Below are 14,506 nucleotides of genomic sequence, written 5' to 3' on the forward strand. Positions count from 1 at the left end.
TCCTGAACTTCGCATTGGGCAAACCTTCCAGGAACATTTTGAAAGCCACTGTTCTGAACAGCTTGCCTTACAGTCTTCTTTCCACTTAAAAACACGCACGCACACATACATACACAAATGGGGGAGCCAAACGCTTCCCTTTCCCACCTTGCTTTAAAAGAAATCCCCCTCTCCCCCCCCCCCAGCCCCAGTTTAAAAAATAGATATCAAAAATGGACGGACAAAAAGATAAATATAGCTCTAAGCCGTCTACTACTTTTCTTTCAGTATGACTCTCCTGTTAATAGATAAAATTGTGATATATATACTCTGTGAAAAAATAGAAGGCGCTGGGAATTCTGTTTAGGAATCATATGATATTTCCAAAATGGCATCTCCTCCGCATCATTAACAAATATATATTGGGGGGGGGGAACCCCTCAAAAACCACAATCAACAAGTGATGAAATGCTCATCATTTGAGGATCTGAGTTATAATGAACCCACCTTGTAAAAGAGACACAGCCCTTTTGTAGAGATTCACAAATTCCCTTATGATGCATCTGGAAGGAAGTGAGGAGCTGTAGAAAGAGGTCGGCCTTCCGTTATTTCCACAAAAAGCCCCTCCCCACTTTGGGGAGTTGCAGGAAATAAAGGGAATATAAGGTGGAAATCTGTCATTGTCACTTCCAGGAATGATTCAAGAGTTGGAAACGAGAAGCTGAGGTGGGACTTCTTTTTTAGTGACCAATCAGCAATAAAATCCCCCCACAAGACAGCTAATGTCTGACATTTCTCCAGTGATGAAGGAAATGCAACCATAAGAAAACAGTCAAAAGTAGAAAGGATTAAGACTTCCTCATTGGCCATTTCTGTGGTGACCTTTGATCGTCAGGAAATAAATTAAGGAAACCGTTCGGCAAAGAGAGAAAGTTCCCCTTGAAATCAGTAGGTGGGACTTCTCTTCTCTGGTCTCCACATTGACGAACTGGTGGCCTTTGACCTTTAGGAAGTGCATCAATAGGGGGGAAATGATGAAGACTTCCTCATCTGTTGTCTTAATGTCAAATCGTGCATCTGATATATCCAAACAAAGTGCCAGAACATCCCCTGCCTCAAAGAACCACAGGACTTATGGTCAAGATTGTTCAGCCAACTTAAACATGGCTGACACTGCTATCTTATCTGGCCAAACAACATGGCTGGCAGTGCTTCCTCTTACTGTGTTGCACAGCAAACACAGCCAAATTATGTTTTTTTGTCAAGCCAAATCAAATAATATCCTATTCCAATACTATTTCTTTCATGAAGGCTGAAGAAACATGATCAACAGTGCTTCCCCGCTCTTTGTTCAGCCACAACATACATGGCTAACCCTGACGTTCCTAATCCCCTGCAACCAAAAGCAAACATGGCTGAAACTCTTTGGCCTGCCTACCCAGCCAAAACAAAGATGGCTTACACACCAACGTCCTGACCCTCGTCCATCCATAGCCTAAATCATCACCCAGCCAAAACAAATATGGCTGACACCGCTTCCACCCTTCACATACAGCCAAAATAAACATGGCTTGCAGGGTCTACTATACCTTTAGTAAACTAGCTTAAAACCCACCAAGGCAAGGAGCGCGAGATGGGATGAGATGAGATTCTCGGTTTATCTCGGAGGGTCGGCATTCTTGTCCTTAGACCATCACCCAAACTCATCTTCATTAAGAAATTGAATACCAAGACAGAGGACACAAAAAGGAACCCATACTGCCACGTCGAATGGTAAACGTGGGCAACCCCTTATTCAGAGAGGAGACCAAATAAAGGAGGCTGTCTCCTCCTTGCCTCCAAGTAGGAATTTGAGGACCATATGAAACTTTAGCAGGAGGGCGAGTGCAGCACACCACCTTCTTGGTGTTCGGGAGACACCATTTGGCTTCAGAAGAAAATCCTGGCACATGCAAGGCTATTGGATGAATCTGCTTGCGGCGCCATTTCCACCCTTCAAGCAGGTCATTGGTCCTCAGCTCAACAAAGGGCTCTTCCAGTCAACGAAGGGATACGTAGCTGTCTGGCCCAATAAGTGATCCCAGGTGCTTGGAAAGAAACTCAAGCCAGTTCTTTGGCAGGAGTAAGGGATACCGTGATGTAGAGAGGAAACACTATGGCTTCTGCGGGCCAGGCGATAGGACCACGGGGGTGGACAGTCCATCCACACTGAGTGAGGGGATGTGAACTTGTGAGCTAGAATTGCTGGGAAACTGAAAAGAAAGGAAGAGAGGGAGAGAAGCAGTTTAGGGTCTGCATAGAAATATAACAAAAGCCCAATGCCTGCTTTTCCTATGGAGCAGCAGCTTTGAGAGGGAGCAAGTTGGAGTGCAAAAGCAGAGGTACTTAATCCTTTCCCTTCCTTCTTTTCCCCAAATCTACACACACACACACACACACACAGAGGTTTTCAAACACAAGCAAACATAAACACATATTTGGAACCCTATAAGGAGGAAAGACATGTAGAGGGAGAGCAGAGAGTTGATGAGTGGAGAGAAGGTTATGGCACCTTCTCCCCTCTCCTCCAGAAGCTGGTTTTTCCTAAGAAAAGCAGCCACTGGGCATGTTACATATGCATGTAACACGGCGTTTCACTCACAGTTCATACTCATCAAGTTTCACACATTGTCCCTTGATTCCACACCTGGACTGCCCCAAATTTTCTCCATGCCCCCCTATTCCTGACCAGAGTCAGGGTGCCTTTTGCACAAACACCCCAATTCTCCATCTAAAAATATTAAATTAATTTGCCTATAACTGTTCAACTGTACTGTTTCCAAAACAAAGATTTTTGACAGTTGCCTCTGAGCCAGTGCTTCTCCCATTTCATTTCATGCCACCCCTCTTGGTGTCCAATTATACACCTTTGCAGGCTTCCCACAGAGACTGCTTCATGGCTCTTAACTTCTCCAAGTGGTAGGAAGCTCCAGGGTATTTTTCTTATAGGATCATTTTCCTTTTCAAGAGAGAGAACAATTGTCATGCCCAGGTCAAACACAGTGTATATTGCTGGCAATAACTCTGCTTTAAGGGAGAGTGATCTTCATCCCTGGAACAGCAGCAATGGCAGCAGGAGGGATAGGAGATGGTACTCCCTGCAGGGAAACTGGTGGCCAGTTGAAATTCCCCCAGCAGCAGCAGGTACTTTAGTAAAGGGAGGCAGACTGTGCAGTGGATGGAGTGTCCATAGCATAGCTATCTCTTCTGATCAATTCCTGGAGGACCACATTTTGCACAATGAGCACTGAACTAGGCTAAGCCATTTGGTAGGGCGACTATATGGAAAGGAGGACAGGGCTCCTATCTTTAACAGTTGCATAGAAAAGGGAATTTCAGCAGGTGTCATTTGTATGCATGCAACACCTGGTGAAATTCCCTCTGCATCACAACAGCTAAAACTGCAGGAGCCCTGCCCCCTTTTGTACCTGCAGCTTTGACTGTTGTGAGGAAGAGGGAATTTCATCAGGTGCTGCATGCATACTAATGACACCTGCTGAAATTCCCTTTTCTATGCAACTGTTAAAGATACAGGAGCCCTGTCCTCCTTTTCATTTGGTCTCCAAGTGTCATTCACACGTCCCCCATTTTCTCTCTTCAATGATGACAATTAGAAACTTGGAAGGAAGGAAGGAAGGAAGGAAGGAAGGAAGGAAGGAAGGAAGGAAGGAAGGATATACGTTTTGCCAAACTTATGCCAGATCTATGCCAAGTATCAGATTCTGTACTTGCTCAGTAGGATTGCAAGACACATGCTGCCATGTTTAGATTCCCTTTGTAAACCAACATCAGACTCTGTTCCTCCACCTTCTCAAACTCACCTTATTGTCCAGTTCTACCCACAATCAGAAACCCCAGCCTAGAGCTCTCCAAATGCACAGCACACACACACATGCATACACACACACACACACACACACACACACACACTGAGCCCTACTGATCGCCTCAGATCTGATACCATACCTGGAAGGAGAGCTTGGCTGGGCTGCGTGGTGCGATGGGGCTCAGGGTGCTCCAGAAATGGATGGTGGGTGGCAGAGAACTCGGGGTGAGCAGAACTGGGGTCTGCAAAGAATAACAGGAGGTCACAACCAGAGCAGAAAAGGAACATGACAACAACAACAACATTCCTCTAGGAAAATCCAAGATCCAACCACACTCATCCTGTTGGCCCGCGTTTCCATGTCTGGCTTTGAGAAGCCGGCAGGACTCATGGATTAGAATTTGGAATGGAGAAAGTGAGGAGGGGCAGGAACAGCTGTACCTACCTTCTTGGGCTTCTGGGCGAAGAGGGTATTGAGGAACACAGGGTACAGGCTTTCAGGATTCAGAGTAATTTCAACTGGTTCAGCAATATTAAAGGTAAGGTAGCACTTTCTTCCACCACTGTGCATGGGCATAGTATCCAGACAGTGGTGAACAAAGTGGCAATTGTGCTAAAGGAGCTTTCCCCAATCTGGCACCCTCCAGACCTGTTGGACTACAACTCCCATTATCCCCAGGCAGCATGTTATATGCATTCCTCCCCCACCCGGTAAAAAGTTTTCTGCTTGAGCTATTTATAACGACTAAGGGCAAATGAGGGTAGGGCTCCTGGAACTTTAGTATTTGTACAAAAGAAGGGATTTTGACTGGGGTAGCTTGTGGTGCAAGGATGGTGAAAGCTATCCTCCTTCGCATCTGATTGTCCTATTGGCCTGGCCTGCAAGTCATCTCCTGGCAGGACCACTCTGAAGATAGGATGGAGGGTGATAGATCAGAACACACCCAATCCCAGCAGGTAGACTGCCAGCAAGCCCCTTTGCCACCGCCAAGAGTCCTTCACCACACTGCACTTGCCTCTGGGAGAGTATTCAGGCGCTGGATTTTACTCCACTTGCCATTTCCTTCCTCACTGAGGTTATGTGTTGTACCTATTGTACTATTATTATGAAGTCAAAACAACATCTGATGCCCCAGGAGAAACTGTAAGCATCTCATTCAGAACAGGTGTGGCAAAATTGGATACTTGGGATTTTGGAAAGGGCTCCTGAGTTCTACCCCCCACCCCGACCCCACCCTCAGTTTCTGGGAACTGAGCGAAGCCCAGAAGGCCCTGCTGATGAACATGGTCTCACCAGTGCATGGGAAGAAATCACCGTGGTTGGAGTCAGGGTGCTCCCTGTCCCTCCTGGGGCCAGGAGGCTGTTCACCGCTGCGTTCACTTTCTCCTGGGTCGGCAGCGAAGGCAGCTCCAAGACTTTTGGCTTCTTTCCCTTTTGGGGCTGTCCCTCGAGAGACACGGCCGCTGGGCTGGGGGACTGAGCTTCCTCTTTCAGCAGCCCATCCCCTTCCGGCAGCTCCACCTCCAAGGACACCTTCTCCAGGGAGGCCTTCTCAGAAGAGGGAGCCTCCTCCTTCACTCCCGGGTCCATCAAAACTAACAGAGCGGCTGCCTCTTCATCGAGGTCAAGGTTCTCCTCTACTTTCACCAACACCTTCTCATCGAGCGAAGCAGTCTCCAGTGGGGTGGACTCCACTATGACCTGGATGAGCAGGAAAGAAAAGGGGGAAAAACAGAGGCACAGTGAACAAACTGTCATACTTGCTCCCCAACCACCTCCAGCGTTGGCTAATAGCCAGCCCTGCTTTAAGGAACCCTTCCTCAACCCTGCACTGCTTTTCAGTGACACTTAGCCAGGACTAACATGTTTTCCTCTGCTTTCCCTGGCTTTATTTACAATTATTTGTTTTATTTATATACCACTCCCACTCCCCATTCAAGAATTTTGGGGTGGTGAACAAATGCAATAAAAGAATAAAAACAGAATAAAAGCACATGAAAACACATTTTTAAAAGAAACAAAGTGCAAATAATACCGCGGCTAGTCATTAAGAGAGGGCTTCCTGGAACAACAATGTTTTCAGGAAGCGCTGGAAGGAATACAAAGTTGGCACTTGCCTACCCTCCAGAGGCAGGGAATTTCATAGGAAGGGGGCCACCACACTGAAGGCTCTTCCTCTGGTGGACTCCAGTCGGGCCATAGGTCCACGTGGAACCACCAGGATCATGCCCTCAGATGACCTCAGTGACTGCGCAGGTTGGTAGGGGAGAAGGCGCTCTCTCAAGTATCCTGGTCCCAAGTTATTTAGGGCTTTGTGCACTAGTACAAGAACCTTAATGGCCAATAGCTGGTACAGTTCCCTCAGCAAAGGACTTGCATGCTGGAAAGGGGCAGCTCCCGACAACAACCAAGCTGCTGCATTCCACACTAGCTCCAGCTTCCGGAGTAGATTTAAGTTTCATAAAGATTGCCTTGCTGGCTCCGATCAAGAGTTTTGACCCACCTAGCGTTCTCTTTCCTTTGGAGGCCTGTCAGATGCTAACATAGAGTGACCATATGGAAAGGACGACAGGGCTCCTGTATGTTTAACAGTTGTATAGAAAAGGGAATTTTAGCAGGTGTCATTGGTATGCATGCAGCACCAGGTGAAATCACAACAGTTAAAGCTGCAGGAGCTATGCTAGACTGACCAGATACAAGAGGGCAAGGCTCCTACAGCTTTAACTGTTGTGATAAAGAGGGAATTTCACCAGGTTCCCCATATATACAAACAACACCTGCTGAAATTCCCTTTTCAATGGAACTTTTAAAGATACAGGAGCCCTGTCCTCCTTTTCATAGGGTCACCCTAACTAACAAGAAGGGCCACCCCCCTATTGTACACCCCCAGCATTCGGAAGCATATTGTCTCCGTCAAAGGAAGAATGAAACCCAGCAGACAAATAAGGCTGGTCATCCGCCGTCTTTGGAGCTCCTTCGCTGTGCCACATTCTCTGCCTATATTCCAGGCGTGGCCTGTTTTAGACTTCTTTCTCCATGCCCGATCCCAGCCTTCCCCCAAACTGGTGACCTTCTGATTTTTGGACTACAATTCCCATCATTCCTGGCCACGCAGACTGGGGATGATGGAAGTTGTAGTCCAAAGCATTCTGGAGAGCACTAAGGAAAGCTGCCCTGTCTTATTCTGCCTATTAGCCTTCTCCTGAACATGTCATCCGCCCCAAATCCTGCCCAGTCACGTCTGTTTGCCTGCTCCACTACTTACGTTTTCCTGGTCCTGCCCAAACATACCTCCTTGGCTCCCATTCCAGCTATGTTAGTTACATCCCAGCAAACCTCTTTTACATTCCTTTTGCTACACTGTTCCCTACAACAGCAGTAAATATAAGAAAAGACCTCCACTTTCTGGCAGTTGTTTGTTTGCTTATAAAATTATTTATGAGTCACCTTTTGGCCCCAAAGGCAACATACACATTAAAACCTATAAAACAATATCATAACAAATATCATTTAAAGCAGCCTTCCTCAACCTGGGGCGCTCCAGATGTGTTGGACTACAACTCCCAGAATGCCCCAGCCAGCTCTGACTGGGGCATTCTGGGAGATGCAGTCCAACACATCTGGAGCGCCCCAGGTTGAGGAAGGCTGATTTAAAGGAACAAATTAAAAAGAGAAGTCATCTTTAAAAATCAGAGAGCATTTTAAAAATCATAACACACAAAGCGGAACAAAAAAGTTTTAACTGCCCATCTAAAACTTAGCAAAGAAGGAGCCAATCTAACCTGCCTAGGGAGGGAATTCTACAGTCAGGCTGCTGCTGAAATGGTCCTCTTCTGTGTTCCCATCAACTTAACTTCTCTTGGTGATGGGGCACATAACAGGGCCTCCAAAACAGGACTTAAACTACAGGCAAGCATTTTAGGATTTTAAGCACCAGCACCCTGAATTGTACCCAGAAACGAACTGGAAACCAGAGCAGCATTTTACACTAGCTGCATTTTCCAAACACTCTTCTAGGGCAGCCCCATGTAGATCACGTTGCAGTAATCTAGCCAGGAGGAGCTAATTAAGGCATGGATCACTGAAGCAAGATCCACCATCTATAATAATAATAATAATAATAATAATAATAATAATAATAATAATAATTGTTACCCACCTCTCCCTCTGGATCGAGGCAGGGTACAACATAAATGCAAATGCCGTAAAACACATACAATTAAAACATTTAAAACTAATACATTATTAAAAGCAGCACATTATTAAAAGGCATCTTAAAATTCAACTGGGTAGGCCTGCCAGAAGAGATCAGTCTTTATGGCTTTCTTAAAATCCGGAAGACTGTTAAGTTGACGAATCTCTCCCGGCAGGTCATTCCATAATCTGGGAGTGGCAGAGGAAAAGGTCCTCTGGGTAATTGTTGTCAGCCTTGTTTTTGTTGACTGGAGTAAATTCTTCCCAGAGGACCTGAGTGTGTGGGGCGTATTGTACGGGGCTGTCTTCACAGCGCCAGGTTGGTGTCACCTTCCACCTCAACCCTGCGTTTTCCTCCTGGGGCCTGACGCCGAGGAGGGAGCACAGGGTTTCTGGGTGGCCATTCAGGTCCCAGAGCCACCCCCGCCCTCTTCCTGGTAGAAGGCGACCAATCACTTGGTGCCTTCCACCAGGCTCCACCCCTGGGTTGAACCCAGATTGGCCGCAGAGGGACGTTACACGTCGGAAGCCCCGTGTTGATGTTGTTCCCTTTGAAAAAGTCGGGGTAAATCCTCGACTTGTTCAAAACGCACCATCGCAGGAAAGCCGCGCAGTGGCTGCAGAGCCATAGTGGAGCACAGATCCACAGCCACCATGGGGCTATCCCCGCGTGTAGACAGCCCCTAGAAAGACTGCCTCAATCAGCCCTTTCAAATCTATGTCAGCTCACCCTCCACCTCTCTCTTTGGAATTGAGCCCCTCTGCCCTTCCAGCTCAGTGGGATGCACCCCTGGGCACTTCTGCCCTGGAAAACCGTGACCTTCCACCAACCCACTGAAGCTCCTTTTGCGACTTACCTGCAGGGGCTCCGGAGACTCCTCCGGTTCCTCAATGCTGATGTGCAACTGTGGCAGATCCTCCACCGGGGCCAGAGAAGGGGGAGGTGGTTCGGGGGCAGTGGAAGCAACAGGAGGGGGCAGCCCCACAGGCAAGAGCTCCGTCTCCGGGCGGGAGGCCCGTCCAGCAGGCGAAGGAGCCTGTAGTGACTGAATGGTGAAAGTCGAATAAAGTCCAGAGCGCATGTATTCATTCCGACTGCTGCGCGGAACACCCCCACCTCCGCGTGGGGCTTTCGGGGCTCCAAATGCCCCGTCGCCCACTTTGGCTTCACCCTGGATCTGCTCAGGCCTTTTGGTTCCACCCTCATCCTTCATGCCGTCCATGCTTGAAAGTTCCGGGTAAGAGACGAACTTATAGACAAATTTCTGCCCGCTGACTTTACGGATGATGTTCTGTAATGAACAGAAGATGAAAGAATTAGAGCAGCATCGGGTACGATGACCAAGCGACAACTGTCATGCACATTTCTGAGGCTTTGCCTGTGATATTTTCAGGAAAGAGATGTCTGAGGAAAAAATAGTCCATGTGTTCTGGAGTTGCTAGACGTCAGGCATACACAGATGTCATGTGGACCCTTGAACTGCTTCTGCTTGCCAAGCAATGAAGGCTGCACATATTCTGTGCTTTAATATATATAATATTGTGTGTGTGTGTGTATAATGATATATGTGTGTATATATAATGTGCCACATTAAATTCAAATCTGGTACCAGGAAAAGTTGGGTTCCCTGACTTGTATAAATGATAAAATTCATTCACATAACTCTGCTTAGTTGGCATAATTTATTTTGCTACAGGGAACTACTAAATAAAATAATAATTATTATTTATTTTTTTACCCGCCTCTCCCTCTGGATCGAGGCGGGGTACAACATAAATTCAATACACCATAAAATACATATAATTGATTAAAAACATATAATTTTTTAACAGTTTTTAATGCTTTATGTGTGTATGTTATGTGTTTTAAATTTTTTAATTTTGTATACTTGTTTTTATCTCAATTTTAGAATTTCTATAAACCGCCCAGAGAGCTCTCTGGCTATGGGGGCGGTATATAAGTGTAATAAATAGATAAATAGATAGATAGATAGATCTGAGCCTAACCCAGGGGTGGGAAATCTCTGGACTATGGGTCAAATCTGGCCTGTGGAGGTTCTCCATCTGGTCTGCAAAGGACTCCTCTCCTTTTCTACATCCACAGACACTCCTATGTCTCTCTCACACATGAAGAAACTTCCCAACGACATTGTTCTTCATGAGTGGGGGAGGGCCCACTCTCTGACTTCATTCAGCCTCAACGGGGGTGGGGGGCTGAAAAGCAGTCCCATCCCCCCAGGGAGAACAGTTCCACACCCCTGCACTAACCACTAAAAATCTTAGAGTGAGGACAGACACAACATTTAAAGAGAAGGTCACAACAGGTCTTTCACCCCTGAGTCCAATTTCCTTCCATCTTTGTAGTCAAACATTGAGTCAGCCACTAAGTTTTCTCCTTCCCTTCATGCTTCAGGCCAACCTTTTAACATACATAGAAATGCCACATACGTTTAAACGTTTAGCCTACAACTTATGAAAGAATAAACTGAAACATGTTAAAAAAAATCAGTTGCAAAACAGCTCTTGTGGGTGATACTGTATAGGTGATGTCAAAGACACCAATCCGTTCTGTGCTGTCCATGGCCAAAATTTACGGAATCGAATTGTTGGTTTGCAGAGAGGGGGGAGAAACACAGTTATGACAAACAGATACCTTTGATCAGGTAGATTGCTGGTTAACAGTCCTTAGTGGTCAGTTGAGAGCCAATTTTGGGGGTTGTGGGGGAGGTTGATACAGACATCTCTCCTGAATGTCTTGAATATAACAGCTGTCAGAGCTTGGGGACAGTTTCAGGCGTGTTTGTGTCTAAAGAAACAGCACTTTTGGGACACTCACAGAGTAATCCTGTGCATGTTTACTTAGAAGTAATAGAATCATAGAATCGTGAAGTTGGAAGGGACCACAAGGATCATCTAGTCCAACCCTCTACAAGAGGCCTATTGCCAGGTAAGTGCCCACAGGGCTAAAGCTTCAGAGACAGAAGCAGAAAGCTAAAGACAACTTGCAGGTGCAGGCTTCACTCCCTTTTTCTGGGGGTGTCTCTGTGGTCTGTTTACCCCATCGTGGCTGCGCAGTGGCGCTGTTCGGTTTATAGGACACTGCCGCCTCGCAACCACATTGGGCTTCTACCCCTTAAACTGCGCCTTTTTGCAGTGTGGTTTTATCACAATTTTTTTATTGCTTTGAGGTCACCACATTGTTTCTCAGTCTGTCAGTGGCGGCTTTGGTTCGGTTTCAGTCAGCGGGCCTTGCTGGGGGTGGATGCAAGTGCACGGTAAGTCCAGGGTAAGCGTGGGAAGAAAGGGCGAAGGGTGGGCTTGACATACTGAATGATCGCTGGTGCTGCGGCTATTTGGCCAAGTAGCCCACACTCACTCCTGCCATCTAAATGTATTGTTCCTGCTCTGCAGTAGTAATGCTGAGGGGTTTTGAGGGAATCAGATGGAAAGCAGTGTCATATAGACATCCCCTCTCTCCTCTTCTCTCTCTCTCTCTGGGGATCTGATCTTCAACCCAAAAAGCAACAAAAGGGATTTAAAAAACAAATGTAAAAGCTTCCAACACCCCGCAAAAAAGACAAAAAGACAGCTGCATATAGTTCCCAACACGTTTTGATAAGGTTTCTTTATCAAGGGCAATTCTGATTTACTTCCAAACAGTGCTTAGAACTCCAGGCTTCTAACTCACACGTGGAAGACCTTGATGAAGAGACATTCTTGAAACACGTTGGGAACCCTAAAACATGGGTGCAGTTGTGTTTTCTGTCTTTGATCTGACGTTGAGTGGTGTATCGACTGGATTTTAGGAACCCTTATTATTTGCCTCTATTTATGCTGTACCTGTGAGTTTGTAACTGAAACAAATATTACAAAAACGCCACGCATTTCTAGTGTTCTCTTCTCTGAGTGAAACAAAAAGGCTGAGTAGTGCTGTCCCTGGAACTTCTCACCACTCAGGGATGTGGGGAGTGTACAACAATATATTTATATGGGGCATGGCCAGTGAGGTATAGTGGTTAGAGTTTTGGACTGGGGAGATCCATGTTCTAGTCCCCACTCAGCCAGGAAGCTTACCGTATGACTTTGTGACAGTCAGATTCTCAGCCTAACTTATGTCACAGGGTTGTGAGAATAAAGTAAAGAGGTGGAGGACAATGTAAGTCACTTTGGTTTCCTTGCAAAATGAATAAAGATTAGGGTGACCATATTTTGGAAACCAAAAAGGAGGACAACATGGTCGGCCCCCAAGGGGGGCAAGCCCACCAACATGTCCAGCCTCAGGCGGCATGTCCAGCACCAAGGGGGTGTGCCCACTTGAACATAGCCTTTGAGCTTGAAGGATATGGCTCCAGCATTTTTTAAAAATTATAATTTTAAAACCTTAAACTTTAAAAAAAAATCCTTAAAAAAAATCAATAGATGAACGGATGTGCTTTCAACTTGGCATGGCTAAAGCCCTTCTTAAGATCTATAAGCTATATTTAAAAAAAAAATATGACAGTGTTTTTTAAAAAATAATTTTAAAACCTCAAACTTTAAAAAATTCATAAAATTCAATGGATGAACAGATCTGCTTCAAATATGGCATAGCTAAAGCCCTACCTAAGCGCTATCATGGTGCCATGTTTCATTTCTTTATCTGTAAAAATGGTGAGCTTTAAGCATTTTTGTTAATTTCATTAAAGTAGAGCTGTCCTTTGGGTGGGGAGGATGGGAAAAACTGGATTTTTTTTCAGATTTCATAATTCCTCCCCCTTCCCAGATTTGTTACAAAAAATCCTGACAAATCCAGGTTTTCCTGTCATATGGTCACTCTAAAAGATGGGATATAAATGTAATGATAGATAAATAAATAAATAAATAAATAAATCCTTCAAAATCCGTGATGCTGCTCTAGAAATGTTACATCTATCTTCACCCTTACACAGCCAGCACTCGGGCTTTGGAGATTTCAAGCTTATCTTTGCATGCCTAAAGGGCTAGAAACTTGCTTTAAAGGGAGTGAGATAGAGAGAGGAAGCAAATCCTGCATTTGATTTTTCCATTCCACGGTAGAAAAAAAATCCCAAGACACACACAGCCCTGCCTTATCGTTCTTTCTCTGTGGATAAATTGGCAACGGTTCCCCCCACCCCACCAAATGCTCTTTTACGTTTTCAGTGCATACTCCTTCATTGGTAACTGATCCTGAAAAGTCCGGACTGAAGGGCAAAGCAAGGCAGGGACCATGGACTTAATGCAGGACTCCTTGGTCTTCTACAAGGGAGATGCAGGAAGGCCAGAGAGCAGGCTCCCACCTTGTCATAGTAGTAACGCAGAGCCCGACTCAGCTTGTCGTAGTTCATGTTGGTCTTGTTCTTCCGCAGCCCCCAGAGCCGGGCTACCTCTTCGGCGTCAACCAGCTTGAACTCCCCGTCGTTGGATGTCCACGCAATGAGATGCCCGTTGCTCTGCTGCTCCAGCAACTGCAGCAGGAACTGCCACAGAGTGACGGAGGGATCCATGACTATAAAGGGGATGAGAAAGAGAGAGAGAGCAGCCAGTTCAGCCAGGCTGATGTTGACACGGTAGCAGGGGAAAGAGGCGGGACCTTTCTCCCTGACATTCTCATTTTCTACATGCAGGGAGAGTGTTCCATTCTATGATGCAATTTCCTCACCTGCATCCTAAAGTGTTACAGTCCACGGAAGGCAGATGGACCCTTTTGATTCTGCTGCCTGCATAAAACCACTGCAGTACGTGATGTAGCGGCTCAGTGCCAGCTCCAGGGTTTTGAGGGCCCTTGGACAAGGTCCATTGGATGAGCCTACCTTCTCACCATCACTGTTCTTGCTCCTCTTTCTCATCACTGCTGCCTCTTGCTTGCTTGATAGACAAATAGCCACTGGGCAAGCAGGCCTGCTCCTCCTTCTCACCATGACTGTTGCCTGGGCCAGAATAAGAGGCAGATGAACAAGCAGGCTGTAATGGTGAAGAGGAGGGAGCAACCTCTGGGAGCTCTTCCCACTCTGCTGGGGTTTGGATGCCGGCCCTGCCTCTACCTTCTACTGAGCCAAGGAGCGGGCAGGAGTGTAGGCCTGACTCTACACCCGCTTCTATCCCAGAGTGGCAGAAATATCAACCGCCTTGGCTACCCGCAAGGCCCATGATGCAGGTTGTTTAAACACAAAATTGCTATATGGCTTTCCCCAAGGGGTCCTGTGAAAAGCATACCTTTGAAGATGATGGCCATCCTTACTTTGAGATCGCCTGCTGACCCACAGAATTACCAAGCTCCAGACTTCCTGGAGGGAATTTCAGGACAATTCAACCTGCAGCACAGTGGCAGCTCCAAGTGCTACCTAAGCATCAAGGCCCACAGGCAGCGAGATAAGCAATATCAGTAACACGTTTTCCATCACTTGATTGACTGTACACTTCTGGTTAACTGTAGCTAACCCACAGCAGTCACGTTATCAGCAGCAGCT

At 46.4% G+C, this 14,506-nt stretch overlaps 1 protein-coding gene across 1 annotated transcript; it reads right to left on the reverse strand.

The window, feature by feature from the left end:
• Positions 1–180: 180 nt before the first annotated feature.
• ELK1 (ETS transcription factor ELK1) lies at positions 181–13,543 on the reverse strand. Its single transcript, XM_063119525.1, has 5 exons — positions 13,337–13,543; positions 8,897–9,331; positions 5,139–5,546; positions 3,985–4,086; positions 181–2,231 (listed from the first exon to the last, which is right to left on the reverse strand). The coding sequence occupies exons 1-5, from the start codon at positions 13,541–13,543 to the stop codon at positions 2,133–2,135; spliced, it is 1,251 nt and encodes a 416-aa protein (XP_062975595.1). The 3' UTR covers positions 181–2,132.
• Positions 13,544–14,506: the final 963 nt, after the last annotated feature.

Source organism: Elgaria multicarinata, chromosome 3, assembly GCF_023053635.1.
Source record: "Elgaria multicarinata webbii isolate HBS135686 ecotype San Diego chromosome 3, rElgMul1.1.pri, whole genome shotgun sequence".
NCBI lineage: Eukaryota > Metazoa > Chordata > Lepidosauria > Squamata > Anguidae > Elgaria > Elgaria multicarinata.